The following is a 21227-nucleotide window of genomic DNA, read 5'->3' as shown; positions in this document are numbered from 1 at the left end:
CAATGGTCTGCAAGGAAGAGAGATGAATCTTTCTTTCAAGTTAAGTTCTCTCCACAGTGGACATGGGGAACATCATTTCTTGCTTACGTGTAGCTTGAGTCTATATGCTTGAAAAGTGTTGTCAGGCTTCCTTTCAGTCTCCTTTTCTTTAGGTTCAACAACCCAAAGTTGATAAAGTAATTTAACTCATCCCAAGTATAAAAACTAAATGAAGTGCTGATAGTATGCAGTCGATTATAGTATTGCTGTTCTCTGAGCATATACGCATGGGATGCTCAGAGGGCTGGAGCACTTCTCCAATGAAGACAGACTGAAAGAGTTGGGGCTGTTCAGTCTGGAGAAGAGGAGGCTCCCAGGTAACCTTCTTGTGGCCTTCCAGTATCTGAAGGGGACCTAGAAAAAAGAGGGGGAGGGACTTTTCAGGCTATCAGGGAGGGACAGGACTAGAGGGAATGGAGCAAAGCTGGAGGTGGGGAGATTCAGACAGGACATGAGGAGGAAGTTATTGAGCAGGAGAGTGGTGAGAGCCTGGAATGGGTTGCCCAGGGAAATGGTTGAGGCCCCAGCCCTGGAAGAGTTTAAGGCCAGGCTGATGTGGCTCTGGCCAGCCTGCTCTAGGGTAGGGTGTCCCTGCCCATGGCAGGGGGGTTTGGAACTAGTTGATCCTTGTGGTCCCTTCCAACCCTGACTGATTCTATGATTCTATACAGCAGATTCAGTATATTCTGGTAGATTTTCTCTGCACAAGTGTTTATGAGGCTGATCATAACAGAGATGGTTGATTATAGAGAACATATAGAGAAGGGTGATTATAATAGAGATATTTGCTGACGCAGTTCATTTTCAGGAGGGAAGATATTTGCATTGAATGCCATTAAATATGCCTGCTTTCACTGACTCTAATGGCTTGATCAGGGCAAAGCACGTTAGCAGTCCTAACAAGGACCATGTCAAATCCTGGTCAGAGAACAGATACTGTGATACTGTGACTTGGATGTAGCTGAGTTGTGCACTTAGACTGGGGAAGACAGTATCACAGTATCACAGTATCATCAGGGTTGGAAGAGACCTCACAGATCATCAAGTCCAACTCTTTACCACAGAGCTCAAGGCCAGACCATGGCACCAAGTGCCACGTCCAATCCTGCCTTGAACAGCCCCAGGGACGGCGACTCCACCACCTCCCCGGGCAGCCCATTCCAGTGTCCAATGACTCTCTCAGGGAAGAACTTTCTCCTCACCTCCAGCCTAAATCTCCCCTGGCACAGCCTGAGGCTGTGTCCTCTCGTTCTGGCGCTGGCCACCTGAGAGAAGAGAGCAACCTCCTCCTGGCCACAACCACCCCTCAGGTAGTTGTAGACAGCAATAAGGTCACCCCTGAGCCTCCTCTTCTCCAGGCTAACCAATCCCAGCTCCCTCAGCCTCTCCTCGTAGGGCTGTGCTCAAGGCCTCTCCCCAGCCTCGTCGCCCTTCTCTGGACACGCTCAAGCATCTCAATGTCCCTCCTAAACCGGGGGGCCCAGAACTGAACACAGGACTCAAGGTGTGGTCTAACCAGTGCAGAGTACAGGGGCAGAATGACCTCCCTGCTCCTGCTGACCACACCATTCCTGATGCAGGCCAGGATGCCACTGGCTCTCTTGGCCACCTGGGCACACTGCTGGCTCATGTTCAGGCGGGTATCAATCAGCACCCCCAGATCCCTCTCTGTTTGGCTGCTCTCCAGCCACTCAGACCCCAGCTTGTATCTCTGCATGGGGTTGTTGTGGCCAAAGTGCAGCACCCTGCACTTGGAGCTATTGAACCCCATCCCATTGGACTCTGCCCATCTGTCCAGGCAGTCAAGGTCCTGCTGCAGAGCCCTTCTGCCCTCCAACCTCTTCATTTCTCTCAGGTAGAAGTGGGCAACTGAAGTCACACACACAAAGCCAGTTGCATTCATAAATGGTTCCAGGACACATACCAGGGATGGCTCACTCTGAACCAGCAGCAAAACTGTCTCAATAAAAGGAGAAGGGTCATTATGGGGCCAAGATGCTGTAATGAGCAAACACCTTCACTGTACACCTATAACGAGTATACACATTCACTGTAATGAAAAACACCTTTGACAAGATGGCTCTAGACTTTTGAACGTCATTTATAGAGACAAAATATCTTCTGTGCTTTGTGGTTTTTATGTTGAGGTTTGAAGAATTGGCTGCCGTTTGACACATTAAACTCAATGCCCAGAGAGGTGGCAGAGTCACTGTCCCTGGAGGTGTTGAAGCAAAGCCTGGATGAGGCACTTAGTGCCATGGCCTAGTTGCTTGGCTAGGGCTGGGTGCTAGGTTGGACTGGATGATCTTGGAGGTCTCTTCCAACCTGGCTGATTCTATGATTCGATGAAATCGCTCCGTCCTCGCTGCCGGAACCTTTGCGCGGTAGGTGCAGTTTCTAGCCGGGCCGGCTGCGGCGGACCGCGGTTTCCGGAAGCGGCAGCAGCGGCTCCGTCAGCCCGTGGCCGCGGCGGCTCCAGCTGCCCTTGCCCGCTGCAGCCCGGGGCAACAGACGCGGCCACGGAGCCCCGACCGGCGGCCAAGGTGCGGGCGGCTCCTTCAGGACCTTGCCGGTCGTTAGGATGTGGCGGACGCGAGCGGCGGCCGCTTGGTAAGCGGGGCGGGCCGTGGCAGGGGTCAGGGCGGGCGCGGCCGGCCGCCGGCGGGCCTGGTCGTCGCGGGAGGGCGGTGGCGGTGCGGGTTGAGGGGCAGCCGAAGCCGCGACCCTCTCCCCCGTCTTCCGATCCTGGGGCCTCTGCCTCGGGCGCGATGTTCGTTGTAACCTGCTCCCGGCTGCGCAGGCCCTATGCCCCCGTAGGATCGGGGCTGCTGGCGGGGGAGGCAGGGTGAGGGGGCGTGTGGCAGTGGCGCAGGGATGAGCGTGGGGACCCCTAGCGTGAAACTGATGCGCTCAGGCATGGAAATTGTCCATCCTTTGGATTCCCGGGGGTGTGATGTAGAAAGGAGCTGCGTCTCCTGCATCCCCGCCCTAGGGAGCTCGGGACACCTTTGTGGTCCAGGCGTTGGTTTGTTCAGCAGCTGCTCTACGTTCCTTTCGGCTTTCACCACTCTTCTGCGCTATTCCAGACAGGAGCAGTGAAATCAAATGGCTGGTAATCTCCAATATTCCCTGGCAGATTTGGGAGCAGCTGTAGGACCATAACTGTTGTCTGATTCCAAGTGAGAAAGGAAATCCTGCTTTTGGTTGGCTTGCATTTGAAAGACTGCTTTGCAGTCAGAGCTATTAGAGGTATTTGTGGCCTATCTTGAAAGACATTTACCCCAGCAGAAGTGGGGATATTTTGAACTCTCAAACTGGAGCAACATTTGTGAAATGTTAGGTATAGCATCCAAAGGGAATCACAGAAACACTCAGGTTGGAGAATGTCATCAGGATCACCAGGTCCAAACGATAACTCTACACTGCAAGGCTCACCCCTAAACCGTATCCCCAAGCACTACATCCAAATGGCCTTTAAGTTCATCCAGGATTGGTGACTCCACTAGTTCCCTGGGCAGCCCATTCCAATGCCTGACCACTCTTTCCATGATCATTTTTCCCCCAGTGTCCAATCTAAACCCACTCAGTCACAGCTTGAGGCTGTTTGCACCCCTCTGTAATGATTGTTCTGTAGAGCTGTGTGCTTCTTTCATTGCAGAAATTCAGCTAGAGCTTTTTCTGCTTCCAGAGGAGCAGAGTCTGTTAAACAGGACTGCCTAGCTATCAATAATAACAGGCCATGTTTTCTTTTTTGACAAGTTATCTATAATCTCATGGCAATGCAAGAGCAGTCAGGTTGCAGACCTGTAATCAGGCAGGCTCTAATGACAGAGCTAGTCATGTCTGGAAGGCTCACTTTTGTCATTGCTGTTTAAGACAGCTGTCCAGAGGCTTCAAATTTGGACCTCACTAAACACTTTTGTTTCATAGCATTATTCTGGCACCTTTTTCAGTTTAACTGCACTTCTCAGTGCAAATATTTTCTAATGTGGAGGCACTTCCACTTTTTTTGTTGTTGTTATGTATTTGCTGTAGCATTGCCACAACCCATGGTTAATTTCTGAGCCTCTTGTAATTCCATGTCAAAGAGGAGAAACTTGGTACTGCTTTAGGGATGATTCTGCTCTTGCTTATTACTCACTAGATACTAAGTGTGTTATTGCCTTCTAAATAGTTTAGTATGGCAGCAAGAGAATACCCTTTGAGATTATAATTACTTCTATGAACATAAGAGACAGTGGGGTTCCCTTTTTCTGAAGATTTCCATTACAGTAAAGGAAATTTCTAAACATAGATAACTGGGAGAAACTGTCTCAATTCACACCATTCTGACTTTTAACTTCTCTTCCAAAAGCTCAGTTTCTGAGTCAGCAGTGCTTTTATAACAAACTCAAAGCTTCTTTGGACATTGAGATTATGCCTGTCGTAGACAGTGTCATCTCTGGTGCTTGGAGAGTATCAAAACAAAGAACTGTATAGGATATAGAGCCTGTTATTAGAAAATGCTGTCATATTTTCCATTTCATATGGTTCACTTGTGTTTAAGATGTGTTAATTTTAATTAGGCTTAAGAGATGAATAATTTCTCTTTAATGCTGTGAAGTGCTTCCTTCTCTTGTGTTTGTCCTCTTTGTAAATAAATGCACTTGATAATACTGAAAATCCTGAAAAAAACACTGAGGGACAAGCATTAATTTCAAGAACTGTAACTTTGCACGTATTTTGCGTCCAGCATGTGATTTAACATTAAGCATTCTGACATAGTGGTGAGACTAAAATGTTACAGAGGAAGTTGTAGAATCGCAGTATGTTAGAGGTTGGAAAGGACTTCCAGAGATCATTGAGTCCAACCCACCTGCTGAAGCAGGATCTCCTAGGGTAGTTCACACAGGAATGCATCCAAGTGGGTTTTGAAAGTCTCCAGAGAAGGAGACTCCACAACCTCTCTGGGCAGCCTATTCCAGTGCTCCGTCACTCTCACTGTAAAGAAGTCTCTCTTGCTGTTGAGGTGAAACCTTCTGTGTTCACATTTGTATCCATAATTGCTTGTTGCAGAGTGGATGCCTTTTCTCTGAACTGGCAAAGCATCTCCAAATGCTGAAGCATGCAGACAGTGCAACTGGAAGCAGGAGCAGGGAGGTCATTCTGCCCCTGTACTCTGCACTGCTTAGAGCACACCTTGAGTACTGTGTTCAGTTCTGGGCCCCCCAGTTTAGGAGGGACATTGAGATGCTTGAGTGTGTCCAGAGAAGGGTGACGAGGCTGGGGAGAGGCCTTGAGCACAGCCCTATGAGGAGAGGCTGAGGGAGCTGGGATTGGTTAGCCTGGAGAAGAGGAGGCTCAGGGGAGACCTTATTGCTGTCTGCAACTACCTGAGGGGTGGTTGTGGCCAGGAGGAGGTTGCTCTCTTCTCTCAGGTGGCCAGCACCAGAACAAGAGGACACAGCCTCAGGCTGTGCCAGGGGAAATTTAGGCTGGAGGTGAGGAGAAAGTTCTTCCCTGAGAGAGTCATTGGACACTGGAATGGGCTGCCCGGGGAGGTGGTGGAGTCGCCGTCCCTGGAGCTGTTCAAGGCAGGATTGGACGTGGCACTTGGTGCCATGGTCTAGCCTTGAGCTCTGTGGTAAAGGGTTGGACTTGATGATCTGTGAGGTCTCTTCCAACCTTGGTGATACTGTGATACAAGGAACACTGTTCTAGCCTATCTGTTTGTTTTAATGTAGGCAGGATTGATCAGGTTCATGTGTTTTAACATGTACTTTTCCAGGCTGAACTCTGTTTTCAGAGTCCGATCTTTCAGAATGGGTTTCCCAGAGAGGTTATGGATGCTCCCTCCCTGGAGCTGCTCAGAGCTAGGTTGAATGAGGCCTTGAGCAATCTGTTCTAGTGGGAGATGTCCCTGCTTATGTCAGGGGGTTGGAACTGAATGGTCTTTGAGGTCTTTTCCAACCTAAACCATTCTATGATTCTGAGAATAACTCTGAATTACTCTGTTAAACTCTACAAATGTGCTTCAGCCATATCCAGCAGTAATCTTGGTCTATTCATGACCATAGACAAAACAATCATGCCATCATCCTAGAACTGTAGAATGGAAGGAACTGAAAGAAGCCCTTAGGTACGTATTTCTACCTCAAAAGAAATTCTGCTGTGCTAAAAAAGGACTAATGTGTTTTGCAAAGGAATTTTGTCTGTATGTTATGGGGCTTTTTAAAGTTTCAAAATCCTCTACAAACCTAATGCTCACTAAAAGTTAATTTTGAAATGAGTGTGACAGTTTGGGTGTTACCTGTGCCCCCACACTTATGAAATCACCCAGACTAGACTCAACCAGGCTGGAAATTAGAATGGAGCTTTACATTTACAGCTTAGCACAGTATGCAAGCAGGTATTTACACTATATACTGCTATAGACAGAAATAAACAAGTTTTAAAAAGTAATACAGAAACACAGCACCCCTCCCAGAAACCAGAGTCCCCAGGAGTGGCTCCCCACCAATTTTCCACCCCTCTACTTTGTCCTAGACTTTGTCTTACATTCAAGGTGAGTTTGGAGAATTGGCCAGGGGAGTTAGGAAGCAGATGGATTAGTTATACAGACAGCAAGTTAGGGAGAGAAGGCAAGCAGCTAGAGCCAGAGAGAAAACTCTGTGTTATCTACATTTGTGTTCTTGTCTTTATACATCTCAGCAATCCTATGAGTGCAGCAGACTTCACCACTGTTTCCTTTTCATAGCCTATAATCTAATTATTCTCACTAAAATATCCCAGCTAGGCTCAAACTGGCACAATGAGATAGGCCAAATGTCAAGTCTGCTTTTATCTTGCAAGTTGATTGTAGTTGTGGACTCTTAACCTCCTGTTTGCCCGAACCATGATTTTATTACACACTCCTTGCCTTACTCCAGCGTGGAAGTTTAAATTTAATTAATAACAGAGTTCATGAATGTTATTTAAGGTTTTATTTCTGTAACCACTAGAAATGCTATACCCTTTAAGGGGGTTTACAGCTTTTTTGTTTGTTTTCTGGTAGCATACCAATGATAGCTGGAAATTGTACATGCAGAATGATGCTCTTAGAATCATAGAATCAACCAGGTTGGAAGAGACCTCCAAGATCATCCAGTCCAACCTAGCACCCAGCCCTAGCCAGTCAACTAGACCATGGCACCGAGTGCCTCATCCAGTCTTTTCTTGAACACCTCCAGGGACAGTGACTCCACCACCTCCCTGGGCAGCCCATTCCAATGCCAACAACTTCCTGCTAACATCCAGCCTATACCTACCCCTGCACAACTTGAGACTGTGTCCCCTTGTTCTGTTGCTGGTTGCCTGGGAGAAGAGACCAACCCCACCTGGCTACAGCCTCCCTTCAGGTAGTTGTAGACAGCAATGAGATCACCCCTGAGCCTCCTCTTCTGCAGCCTGCACACCCCCAGCTTCCTCAGCCTCTCCTCATAGGGTTTGTGTTCCAGGCCCCTCACCAGCTTTGTTGCCCTTCTCTGGACATGTTCCAGCACCTCAACATCTCTCCTGAATTGAGGGGCCCAGAACTGGACACAGTACTCAAGGTGTGGCCTGAGCAGTGCTGAGTACAGGGGAAGAATAACCTCCCTTGTCCTACTGGCCACACTGTTCCTGATGCAGGCCAGGATGCCATTGGCTCTCTTGGCCACCTGGGCGCACTACTGGCTTAATCTGTCTGTAACCAGTTCAAATGTAATGTGAATTGCTTGTAAAGAGGTTATTGAGTTAATGGTGTGTTGAGGAAACCTGTTACTTAGGGATTTTTCTTTCTTTCATTCAGTGTCATCTGCCGGAGCCTAGCAAATAAAAGCTATGGGATAAAACGAAAAACACCACCTCAAAACCTGCACCTTGCTTCCCGAAGTCTACATCATCCCTCCTATCCCAGTTCAAAGTTTCCAAGGCCTCCATTAAGGATATCCATTCAGCTGTTCTCTTCTCTTAATCGTCTTCCCCTACGCAAAGCAAAACTTTTAAATGTCAAATATGGGTACCAGCTCCGCAGGAACTTTTGGCTAGCCAGGCTAGCATCAAGGCTTCTCAAAATTCGCTATCTCATACTGGGATCTGCTGTAGGTGGTGGTTACACAGCTAAGAAGGTACTTGTCCGTGGAAACTGCTTCATTTCTTTTGGCAGATTTCTTGGTATAGTCACAAAGATGCAGTATTTCATTGCTTGGTTAGCTAATGCCAGTAAAGATGAGTGAATATGAAAACCAGATTGCTTAGAGATCTAGTACAGATTTAAAAAGATCCAAGTAGTGTTACAGAATTGCAGAATACATCTGCTTGGAAGAGCTCATCCAGTCCAACCCTCGACCCATCACTGAAGTGTCAACACCAAACTGTGTCCCTAATTGCCAGGTCCACAGGCTGCTTAAACAGCTCCAGTGTTTGTTGTCCAGTGAAGAAATATTTCGTAGTATCCAAGCTGGACTTTTCCTGGTACAGCTTGAAACAATTTTACCTGGTCCAGTTGCTTGACAGCAATAAGCAGAGGCTGCCCCCTCCTCGCTCCAAAGTCCCTTTGCAGTAGTTGTAGAGAGCAATGAGGTCTCCCCTCAGCCTCCTCTTCTCCAGACTGAACACCCCTAGCTCCCTCAGATGCTCCTCCAGGCCCTTCACCAGTCCCATTGCCCTTCTCTGGACACACTCCAGCACCTCAGTGTCCTTCTTGTAGTGAGCGGCCCAGAACAGAACACAACACTCAAGGTATGGCCTCACCAGTGCTGAGTACAGGGAGATGATCTCCCTGTTCCTGCTGGCCACCATGTTTCTAGTCCAAGCCAGGATGCAATTGGCTTTCTTGACCACCTGGACACACTGCTGACTCAAATATCATATCTAGAAGATGTTGCTATGTTTTATATGTAGCTATGCCATTGGCATTCTTGACCACCTGGACACACTGCTGACTCAAATATCATATCTAAAAGATGTTGCTATGTTTTATATGTAGCTATGCCATTGGCATTCTTGACCACCTGGACACACTGCTGACTCAAATATCATATCTAAAAGATGTTGCTATGTTTTATATGTAGCTATGCCATTGGCATTCTTGACCACCTGGACACACTGCTGACTCAAATATCATATCTAAAAGATGTTGCTATGTTTTATATGTTGCTATGCCATTGGCATTCTTGACCACCTGGACACACTGCTGACTCAAATATCATATCTAAAAGATGTTGCTATGTTTTATATGTTGCTATGCCATTGGCATTCTTGACCACCTGGACACACTGCTGACTCAAATATCATATCTAAAAGATGTTGCTATGTTTTATATGTAGCTATTACTTCCTATGCTTCTATGCATACCTTTTTTTTCTGTTCTTACTGTTTATTTTTCCTTTTTTTTTGCATTAGACATATGATCAGTGGAAGGACATGATGCCAGATCTCGATGAATATAAGTGGATTGTTCCTGACTTCTTTTGGGAGCTTGATGAACATATTGACTTGGGTATCACAAAAGCTACAATGTTACTTTAATCTAAAGACTTCATTATAAGGGGTTAGATCCTCAATGCTTCTCTGCAGTAGTGAGGGCTGTGCTCTGAATGAACTCGTGTTAGCAGAGTTTGCTGTGTGTCTTGCTAAGGTATTTGTGTTGGTGTTTTGTGGGAAGAAATTAAGCTCTGTTTAGCATCAATATTGCATAACTCATCCCTTCATTGGAGAGCGTTCTTGGTCCTTTCCTATGGCCTTATGATTCCGTTGTTTAAAGCAGAGTTGCAACGTGATCAAGGGCTTTTATACAGTTTTTCCTAGTATTGTGTGTCAGAGTTCTTCCTTCCTATATGAATGACATTTACAAGTAAAAAATATCCATATTTTACATATTTATGAGTAAAGGATCAACTGAAAATGCAGAATAGAGAATCAGAATAGAGAATCTACCCATGAAAGATGCAAAAGAAAGGGAAAAATATAGACTATGTTTTCTGGTTACAGTAGGATTTTTGCACACTTTCAGATGAAAGATAGATATCTAAACTCCAACTATTTGCTACTTATATATATGCAGGATAGTAAGGTGATGTTTTTTTTTTTAAGCTGGGTGGGGGAGTTTTAAGTTATGAAGATTTTACTCCCATGTATGAGCATTGCATAGGCAAAAGCAGAAATTGAACAACAGACAAATATTGTCTTGGTTTCATTTCTAGCAAACACTATATCTTACTTGAAAGCTAGTTCAAGTTTTTTAAAGGGTCACAAAAGTGGCTTGTTAGTGAAACTGAAAAAATACTGAATTTAAATGTACAAGAGGTGTGCATAGTAAATGTGATGTAACTTTAAGATAGGTTTTACAAGGTATGTGAGAGAGTAATGCATGAAACGTGATGAAATGCAGCAACATTTTAAACCGTTTGAAAGCACCTGAGGCAACCAACTTATCAGGAAGTTCAAAGTCTAGAAAACAGCAGCTAGTTTTTCAGCTCTGATAATCTTCCCCAACTCTAGTAGGGGGAAGTTACATGTGAAAAAGAAAAATTTCCCATTCTTTATCAAAGAAAAGAAAAATCCAAGTCCTAAAAGAGCTGCTGAGTTTTTTAGCCTAAGCCATTTTTGTTCCCAAAAATAACAGGAAAAGAACCCTGCTCATTAACTGTTGTGCTGTGTTTCCTAGAAAAACTTATCAAAGCCCTCCCTGATGCAGATGACCTTGCCAAACTTCTGCCTGACTTTGACAAGATTGGAGAGAGCTTCGCTTCCCTGAAAGGATTTTTTTCTCCTGGTGAGAGCAATTTTTCAGCTTAGTTTTAATTTTGGAGATATAAGACAAGATGAGGTTACAGGTGTGTCCTTAGACTTTAAAAGAAAGCAGATCCTGAAAGTGCCTTCTCACTGGGTATCTCATCTGAAAGTGTGGTGGACACAGGTAAGTGCAATGTATTTTTAAAAGCAAGAGTTCTAGCAGCAAGTACAGAGAATCGAAATGTGAATTTGGCTAGAAAACTAAAGTTCTTCAGCAACTCTAAACAAAAAGATTGAAAACTAAATTCCTTCAGTGAGTCAGAGAAGCTGAACATGTCCAGCTGGGATTTGGAGAAGGTGAGAGCAGCACTGGCCAGTACCACAGCTGGATTATTAAGAGTGATGATTCTTAATGATGCCATCATATAGTAAGAGATTCATAATAAAGGTCTTATTTTGTGTTGAATAGTGTTTTCCATCTGAACAGAGCACCAGAGGAACTGGCTTCAGGGTTTAGCTTATGTAGGGGCTGGGTTTCAAAGGAGTAGCTGGGAGTTCTAAGTCCTGCACAGCAGACAAGAGGATGCTTTGTCAATCCAGTGTGTCCAGTAGGCTTAATAGTTTTCAGTTTTTGAAAGACTGAGGTAGGATGTTCCTGGTCAGTGGGCTATCTAGAACTAAAAATGATAGATTGAATCATACAATGGTTTAGGTTGGAAGTGACCTCAAAGATTATCTAGTTCCAACCCCCTGCCATAGAACAGGTCACTCAAGGCCTCATCCAGCCTGGCCTTGAACACCTCCAGGGTGGGAGCAGCCACAACCTCCCTGGGCAACCTGTGCCAGTGTCTCACCACCCTCACTGCAAAGAACCCTTTCCTAACATCCACTTTGAATCTCCCCTCTGCCAGTTTAAACCCATTACCCCTTGTCCTGTCATTACAAGACCTTGTAAATAGTCCTTCCCCAGCCGTCCTGTAGGCCCCCTTCAGATACTGGAAGGCCACTATAAGGTCTCTTGAAGCCTTCTCAAAGCTCCAGACCCCCAGCTCTTGTAGCCTGTCCTCATAGCAGAGCTGTTGCAGCCCTCTGAGCATCTTCATGGCCCTCCTCTGGACTCACTCTAACAGTTCAATGCCCTTCTTGTGGTGGGGGCTCAAGGTGGGTTCTGATGAGAGCAGAGTAAAGGGGCAGAATCTCCTCCCTTGCCCTGCTGCTGGCCACACTGCTCTTGCTGCAGCCCAGCACACGGTTGCTGTCTGAGCTGCACATGCACACTGCCAGCTCAAGATGATAGCCAGTTTGAGATGATAATCATCATCTCGATCTTGCTAATCAGCACAGCTCAAAACTTCACCCAGGCATTCTTGTAATAAAGTACAAGATTATTCCTATTACCTATCTTAATAACTATCAAACCACAGAAATTTGTATTCATGAGGTATTATATTGCTCTAAGTGTGTTTGCAAATCTTTCTGTATCCATGCATGTAAGAAGTGTGTTTTCAGTTTTGTAAAGCGCCGGCAGTGGCAGAGCTGGTTTATTCGTCTTAGAAACTCAGCAAGCACTCAAGTAGGAATCAAGTTCAACACAGTGACAAGTAGATTACAATCTCCTATGTATTTTGGCTGTTTAAAATTGTGGTGGTTTTGACTGGCATTGTGAGGTGTCACCTGGTATTTGTTAATCCTACTCAGATGGGCGTAATTGCCATTTGTAATTGCGCGATCCCCCAGCGAGACAGAGATCCCTCAGCTTCGTTTTGCATTTTGGTTTGCATTTGTAATTTGTATTTCCCCTCTTCTGCTGATTTTTCACAGGTTACAATTTGGTTAGTGAAGTCATAGGAGCTTCTGATCTACTTCTGTTGTTAGGTGTGTAAAAGCCCTTTTTACTGCGCTTAACCCGCCTCTTTAAAGCAAACTGTTGAAACACTGCTAAGCGGAGTCGATGTCTGCATAAACACAACTATTTACAGCAATTAATTACACATCACAGAGCCACAATATATTAGGCATTGGAAGGGACCTCCAGATGGTCTCTAGTTCTAGGGCTTCTTTCACAGAATCACAGAACATGTGGGGTTGAAAAGAACTTCGAAAGATCATCCAGTTCAACATCCCTGCCAGGGCAGGATCACCTGGAGTAGGTCACACAGGAACATGTCTAGGCAGGTTTTGAGTATCTGCAGAGAAGAAGACTGCACAACCTCTCATGGTGGCCTGTTCCAGTGTTCTGTCACCCTCGCAGTGGAAAAAGTTTTTCCTATGTTCATGTGGAGTCTCCTCTGCTCCAGCTTGCACCCACTGCCCTTCGTGCTATCATTGGGCTTCTCTGAGCAGAGCCTGGCTCCATCCTCCTGACGCTGCCTTTCACATCTTTACAAGCATGAATGAGGTCACCCCTCAGGCTCCTCTGCTCCAAGCTAAAGAGCCCCAGCGCCTTCAGCCTTTCCTCAGCAGGAAAATGTTCCACTGCCTTCAGCATCTTTGTGGCTCTGCACTGACTCTTTCAAACAGGTCCCCGAGGTCCTTCTTGAACTGAGGGGCCCAAATACTTTCTAACAATTTTAAACCACTTAGATCCCCCTCTGAAAAGTTAATAGATGAGCAGTTGTTATTCTCAACCACATTCCTTAGCAGATGCTTCTAATTTTGAGCATTTTCCAGGAGCCTGTTTTGAAAACCTATGTCTTTACAACAGGAACTTATTTCTTTTCCTCATTACAATACTACCAGTTGAATTTGTATTACCCTTTCATGTTTTTTTCAGAAATAATTAACTTCAAAGTATTTTCAGAACTTTGATACTTTAACTGAAGCTTCCTATTCCCTTGTCACATAACTAATCTATGAGTCTCAAACCAGATAGAAAATTTCCAGATGAGTTTTAAACTGAATTTCTTTTTCAGTTTCTTAAGGTGCATCTTTTTTAATGGGAACTTCAAAGATCACTGTGTTAATAATTCACAGGTGTGGAAACTAATTTTATAGTCAGTGTAGTTGGAGAGTTCTAAAGTTTGCCTGCTCTAAAGAGTTTCTACAATTATGTCCTAGGTTCTCCAGGAGAAACAGCATTCAGAGCTACTGACCAGGGATATGACAATGACAAACAGTTCAAGAAGGTAATTACTCTCTTGCAAAACTAAAACTGTCTTGATGACAGGTAATTGTTTGGTTTTGGGGTTGGTGGGTTTTCTTTTGCTAGAAGTGTTTTGGAAGCCACTTGCACATGTTTTTTTAAGCAACTTGAACAGAATTTATCACTGAGAATGGCTTTGAGTATGCATTGATGCTTTTAATATACAAAGAGTAGAGTGACATGAATGTTTTTATATAAGGAAATACCAGGCAGTCAAAGGCCTTCAGGAATTGCACTCTTCAGGAAATTTGCTAGTAAGGAAAATACAATTTTAGGTGGTTTCGTGTGCATTCACAGTTTTTTAGGGCACGTTATCAGTGGCACTTGGGCTTGTTACTGAAGTTGATTGAGATTTTATAGTTCTTTTGAAGTATTCCTGTTTGTAATTTCATTTCTGTTGGTGTTTTTCACAGTCGTGATTCTTAGTTAAGGATTTCTCCTTTGATATTGGTTGCTTAGAGTCGTAGAATCAGTCAGGGTTGAAAGGGACCACAAGGATCATCTGGTTCCAGCCCCCTGCCACGGCCAGGGTCACCCTACACTAGATCAGCCTGGCCTTAAGCAGGGCCTCCAGGGATGGGGCCTCAACCACCTACCTGGGCAACCCATTCCAGCCTCTCACCACTCACTATGAAGAACTTCCTCCTCACGTCCAGCCTGAACCTACCCATCTCCAACTTTGCTCCATTCCCCCTAGTCCTGTCACTCCCTGATATCCTGAAAAATCCCTCTCCAGCTTTTTTGCAGGCCCCCTTCAGATACTGAAAGGCCACAATAAGGTCACCTCAGAGCCTCCTGTTCTCCAGACTGACCAGCCCCAACTCTTTCAGTCTATCCTCCTTAAAGCAGTCTGTCCTTTTACTTCCTTTATTTAGATAAAGCAATCCCTAACATTTTTGATACCAGCTTCTGGAGAGAAATGTTACTGTATTTTGACAACTAAAAGTTAGCATTTTTGTTAATTTTTATTAATTAAAGAAGGTGATGTTTGATTTCTTTTGCTTTTATGAATAGTAGATCTTATTTCTGTTTAAGCTCCTCAATTGTAATGTTGCTCATTCTTTAAGGGCTTTTCATCTTTTCTGTGTCTGTTTTTAAAACTTCTTTTTAAAAACTAAGAGCAAACCAATATGTTTTGAGGAATTGGTAAATTACTACACATTTATTTCAACAACTGAAAGTGTCTGGGGCTTTTACATGAGAGACATTCCTTTATATGCAGGCATGTATACATGTATTCTACATTAATTCTGCATGGCAATCTATAGTGAAGCCTGTACAAAGCTCACTTTTTACAACAGTGATCAATTTCTGAGGGTGTCTTACATTAGCTTTTTGTTTCTGCCCATCTATGTTGCTGTATTTTCTTTTGAGTGATTGCTTTGCACAGGTTTCACATTGAAAGCATAAACAGTGTTTTACTATTGATTTGTGAAGAAGTGGCCATCTCTGTATATTGTCTTTGATAGCTAAATGAACTGAGATTTTTGTTGACTGCCAGTAATATCACTAATTCTTAGTCTGCTTCTTTTTGGATGCAGTTACAACTGCATTTGAATGCTGCCAACTGAACCTGTGGGATGAGAAATGTCCAAGCCTTTATTAAATCAGTATGGTTTAGGAAGTTTACTTGGCTGTACTCATTTTTATTGCAATTATATCCAATATGTTAGGCCTAGAAACTGTTGGCTTGCTAGTTCATATGATTGATATTATTAACTGATACTTAGTCTGCTTCTTTTTGGATGCAGTGACAACTGCATTTGAATGCTGGCAACCAAAATTGTGCTATGGAAAATGTCCAAGCCTTTATTCAATCAGTATGATTTAGCAAGTTGGCTGTACTCATTTTTATTGCAATTATATCCAACATGCTAGGCTTAGAAACTGTTGGCTTGCTAGTTAATTTGATTGATATTAGTAACTATTTTGGTCATAATATTACAAACAAAGCACATATGAAAACCTACCAAAGTATCATCACTTTGTTGCCAAGCAGAATTGTTCTTCTTGAGACAATGGGCTAGATGGCCTTTTTTCATTCAATGCTTTCTGCTGCCAGCCAATCCTAGTTTAAGAATTGTGATTATTTAGATGCATCAAGTGCTGTAGAATGGTATTAAGTGTATCTGATGGGTTGGTTGCCTTTGTTTCATTGTGGGAAGATGAGTTAACTGGTAGATGAGTCTAGGAATTCTCATTTGGAGGAATCTTCTGTGGAACTGTTATTCATAGAATCATAGAATCAACCAGGTTGGAAGAGACCTCCAAGATCATCCAGTCCAACCTAGCACCCAGCCCTATCCAGTCAACTAGACCATGGCACTAAGTGCCTCATCCAGGCTTTTTCGTGAACACCTCCAGGGATGGTGACTCCACCACCTCCCTGGGCAGCCCATTCCAATGACAAATCACTCTCTCTGTGAAAAACTTCCTCCTAACATCTGACCTATATCTCCCCTAGCAGAACTTGAGACTCTGTCCTCTTGTTCTATTGCTGGTTGTCTGAGAGAAGACACCAACCCCCACCTGGCGACAGCCTTCTTTCAGGGTGGGCACGGTCCTTAACAAGTCTCTCAAAGCTTCCTATAGAGTGTCTGAGAAACGAGCTAGTTTGCAAGATGACTTTGAGACAGCACATGTTGCCCCCAACACCAAATCAGGCTGTACTGCTTCTTTCCAGCTAATGTGTTCAGTTCCTAATCTCCCATTTGATGCAAAAGGCACCACTTTTAAAAAAGATAATTAAACTAAACGTAGTGGAATGTTCAGATAAGCCATTGAAATAAATGGTATTTAAATCTGTTTCTGCTTGGGTTGAAGAAGGAATTTTGTTACTGGAGAAAAAGATAGTTGCAAAACCTAGAGTGTAATAGAGTATTTTCTTGTCTGAACTAGTCCCACATATATAATACATTTGCACTTGAAATGTCAGTGTTACTTTCTTAGAAAATTATATTACACTGCTGTCTGTCTCTCAAAAAGCTCCCTAGAGTTTCAGCTTCCTGTTAAAGCAAGCAAATTCCACAGCTGAGCCTCATTTTTAAAGAAAATTTACTGTGATAAAGCAGGCATGAAAAATGTGACTCAGGTATTGGTTTGGGGTATAGAAGCCAAATAAGTAATTCAGAACCCAGCACAGAGGCCTCTCTCTGCCTTTGGTACTTCAGTGAATTCCCATGCCTTGAAGGACCTGTCGAGGATTTGTCAATGTGTGGACTGCACAAGACTGCCTTCAGCTGGTGTAAGAAGCAGCACAGTTCTACTGCAGCTACTGCTGGCAAGCAGCCAGCTGCTGCAGGCTACTAGTGCTGGGGAAAAGGCTTTAGTAAGGAATTGTCACTTGACTTGGATTTACTTTTATTTTTTTGTAAAACATTCTCACTGGTTTTGTTTTTTCTTGCAAGTTACACACTAACTTTGCCAGGATTTTCTCTTTTCTGTTTGTAACACCATTGTATTCCCAGCTTAATTCCCAGTTTCATGGGTTAGGTACTCTGGCTAAAATATGTTGTGACTCTTGTATTCTTAGCAATTGATTGTTCTGCCTTCAGAGAAACAGGATGTGCTGGTTTGAGGCTAATTGGAATGTTTTAATGAGAGAAATTAGACCATTGGCTGTGAAAAGAAAGTAAGGTGATGTCTAAATTACCCATTTCTTCTGCTGAGACGTATAAAAGCAAGGACACAAACATAGATAAGACAGTCTCTGCCTGGCTGTGCTAACTCTTCTGCCCACACCTACACATTTCCCAACTAATCATTCTGCTTCTAACACCTCTTGCTGACGTTTCCAGATCACCTTGCATGTAAGGGAGACTCTGAGATAAGGCAAGGGGTGGAAAGAAGGTGGAAAGGTGGTTAGGAGTCCCTCCTGGACACTCCAGCTGCTGGGAGGGGTCTTGTATTTCTGTATTAGATTTAATTTGTATATTTCTATATATAGCTGTAAATATTTGTAATATCTTGTAAATATCTGCTTGTATATTGTGCTAAGATGTGACTGTAAAGCTTCTTTCTTTAACTTCTAGCTAGCTGAGTTTAGTCTAAGTGAATCCTTGCAGGGAGGGGGATGACACCCAGAAGCACTACACAGGACCTTGGTTGCTTATGAAAATTGGACACAAACACTTCAGTTGTGAAGTTTCACATGAGGGAGATACTCAGCTTGAAATACAGCATATTAACTTTTAATGCCAAATCACGTCAAGCTTCTAAAAGCACGTGCAGTCCAAATGTCACAGCTTAGAATCATAGAATCAACCAGGTTGGAAGAGACCTCCAAGATCATCCAGCCCAACCTAGCACCCAGCCCTAGCCAGTCAACCAGACCATGGCACTGAGTGCCTCAGCCAGGCTTTTCTTGAACACCTCCATGAACAGTGACTCTGCCACCTCCCTGGGCAGCCCATTCTAGTGCCAGTCACTCGCTCTGCCAACAACTTCCTCCTAACATCCAGCCTAGACCTTCCCTGGCACAACTTGAGACTGTGTCCCCTTGTTCTGTTGCCAGGTGCCTGGGAGAAGAGACCAACCCCACCTGGCTACAGCCTCCCTTCAGGTAGTTGTAGACAGCAATGAGATCACTCCTGAGCCTCCTCTTCTGCAGGCTGCACACCCCCAGCTCCCTCAGCCTCTCCTCATAGGGTTTGTGTTCCAGGCCTTTCACCAGGCCTTTGTTGCCTTTCTCTGGACACGTTCCAGTATCTCAACATCTCTCTTGAATTGAGGGGCCCAGAACTGGACACAGTACTCAGGGTGTGGCCTGAGCAGTGCTGAGTACAGGGGCAGAATAACCTCCCTCGTTCTATTAGCCACACTGTTCCTGATCCAGGCCAGGATGCCATTGGCTCTCATGGCCACCTGGGTACACTGCTGCCTCATCTTCAGCCTACTTGTTTTTCCATTTCTTTTTGCTGTGCACCCAGACTGTCTTGATAACTTTGCAGTTTGTGCCACTGTGTCAGCCAATGTGACTCCCCTTTACATTGCTTCTTTTGAGATTGTAAATAAGGATGCAATGTTTGTAAACAACTTGGGTTTTGAAATCCCATCAGTTGATCAGTCTTGATTTTTTGTGTCTGTTTTCTTATAGATAAAGGCATTTAAATACAGTTTTACCCTGGAATGATTTAGATTTTTCAGAGGTGAAAAAAAGTGGTGATGTCCAATGGCCTAAAGATGTAAACATTTTAGTTTGTGTCTTGGTTCATACCAGCCTGGGTGTTGTATAAAGTAGCTGCACCTTAAATAGATTTGGTGATTTCAGACATTTGTTACAGTTCTATTTAAATGCTGAAGGGCCTTGCATGGTATATTTTATTTGGTGATTTTTCTTGTATTTTCTTGACCTGTAGAATAACATTTAAAGGGTCTTTGTCAAGCCACACTGAGAGTTTCCCTGTTTGCAAAACATTACCACTGTTCCTCTCATGCAAAGTGTAGCCATGTGGCTCTCTCTCCTTGCTGCTGTGTAGAAATTAAATCTTGTTTTGCCTGAGTTCTTGGCATAGGTCTAATTCATTTGCTAGTCTGGCAATATGTAAATTAAATCATAAAATGGTTTAGTAAAATGCAAATATGAAGATTTTTTTTTTCTCTCCTTGAAATGTTAAATGTTATATTTGGTCATTTGATTGCATCTCTTCTTTTATCCATTCTCTCCTGTGTTGTTTATCCTTATGTGTACATGCCTGTGTGTGTATTCCATGCACAAAATGTGTAACTTATTGATAGATGTCTTGAATTCTTACATCAAAGTTCTGTTTTGGGGTTTGTTTTGATTCCTGAAAAGCGTTTGTGAATTTCATTTCACTGATTTTTTTCTTAGAAGATGGAATATTTTTCAAAGAGTTATACATGATGGAATATTTTTTAAAGAGCTTTATATAAAAACTTCTTTTGTGCACATCCTCTGCAATAAATGGTACAGATAGTTCCACTAAGTATGCTGACAAACCACTTTTGAAAGATGGCTTTACCATTTCAAGAATACTTGATGTGGAGGGAGAAGTGATCTCAGCTTGGTGGATATCCTGAAAAAAAACAGAGGAATAAACATCAAGTTGCAGAGCTTTGGAACTGAGCAGGAAGGATCATGATGGCATGGATTTGAACTCCAGTGTGGTACAGAGGGTTTTTTTTTTCCTTCTTTATACTCTAGAAACTATTTTGCTTCTCATAATTTGAAGAAGGTCAGTAGCAGGCAAAATTACCTGTCTAGAACCTGCCTGCATTGCTGGGAATAAGAACAAAATGAGAATTTTTACTGACAGAGTTGAGTCTGGTAGCTGTTGTGCACAGCTTTGCATTGAATATCCAAAAACTCTCTTTCAATACATGCATGATTAAGTTGTGAAAAATGGCAGCTCCTTCCAAAGTGGTATGACTAATGGAAATGAAACCCTGAAGCTCTGGAGAATATTTTAAAGTCAGGGTGATTGATTGGCTTGGGAGTTTTAAGATGTAGGTGCTTAGTTAAAGCTGAATGTGATTATCAAATGTAACTAAATGTGTATTGTTTTGTTCTCCCTGGATTTGCAAAATGGTTCTTTTTCTGCTGCCTGTATCCACTCCCAGCTAGCTAGCAAATAATCTTGCTGATGAAATTCCAGTTTTGTTTGAACTGACCCATTCATACCTGTTTTTCATCTGTCTTTGTCGTGCCCTTTGCTTTAAATTTGTTCTCATTACACCCCCAATTTTTCCTCTCCTTTTTTTATTGTAAACTCATAGCAGGGCCTGCTTGGTGAACTCATTCTGTTACAACAACAAATCCAGCAGCATGAAGAGGAAGCACGCAGAGCTACTGGCCAATATAACATGGGGTCTTCCCAGCAGAAGCGAAAGGTGATGGCTTAAGGGACAATATGTACTGTAATCACACTAATCAAATGTTACAGCCTTCTACATTTGAGCTAGAAAAATCTAATTAAATCATGGGCCTAAATAATTCTTACAGCCAGCTTCACTACAGATCTGTAGTCCTGTTAGGTTTAACCAAGTGGAGTTTAAAATGTGAGGTTAGATGCAGAACAGATGATTTGTGTCACTTTGAAATTGTATGTTCTCTGTCTCTAAAACCTGGTAATTTGAGCTTATGTATTAAAAAACACATTTAAGGATGTCTGCCTCTGCTGTTGCTCCCTTGTGGTAGCTCTGTCTTGTAAGAGTGTAGCTACTCACAGGCTGTCTCTGGGAATGTTTTTCCTGCTGTATACAGTTACCAATCTGAAAATGAGAGCAGCTCCTCAGGAACAGTTTTGCACAGGCAATTAAATGCTACATTTTATAACAGTCTCTAGTATACATT

General features: G+C 43.5%; 1 protein-coding gene across 6 annotated transcripts in view; it reads left to right on the top strand.

Moving 5' to 3' along the window:
* Positions 1-2468: 2468 nt before the first annotated feature.
* Positions 2469-21227, top strand: part of OPA1 (OPA1 mitochondrial dynamin like GTPase) — a 75194-nt gene continuing 56435 nt past the window's right edge. The window contains exons 1-7 of one of the 6 annotated variants that reach the window (XM_064152907.1): positions 2469-2649; positions 7847-8165; positions 9442-9538; positions 10706-10813; positions 12595-12648; positions 13831-13898; positions 20654-20764. In XM_064152907.1, the coding sequence (XP_064008977.1) occupies positions 2621-2649; positions 7847-8165; positions 9442-9538; positions 10706-10813; positions 12595-12648; positions 13831-13898; positions 20654-20764 (786 nt within the window). In that variant the 5' untranslated portion in view covers positions 2469-2620. Of the gene's footprint in view, positions 2650-7846; positions 8166-9441; positions 9539-10705; positions 10814-12594; positions 12649-13830; positions 13899-20650; positions 20765-21227 lie in introns of all 6 variants that reach the window. The other 5 variants (XM_064152906.1, XM_064152910.1, XM_064152909.1 and 2 more) reach the window with 5 other exon arrangements.

This window comes from Pogoniulus pusillus, chromosome 13 (genome assembly GCF_015220805.1).
Source record: "Pogoniulus pusillus isolate bPogPus1 chromosome 13, bPogPus1.pri, whole genome shotgun sequence".
NCBI classification, from domain to species: domain Eukaryota; kingdom Metazoa; phylum Chordata; class Aves; order Piciformes; family Lybiidae; genus Pogoniulus; species Pogoniulus pusillus.
Note: the sequence above shows the minus strand (reverse complement) of the source record. Positions and strands in the feature narration are given on the sequence as shown.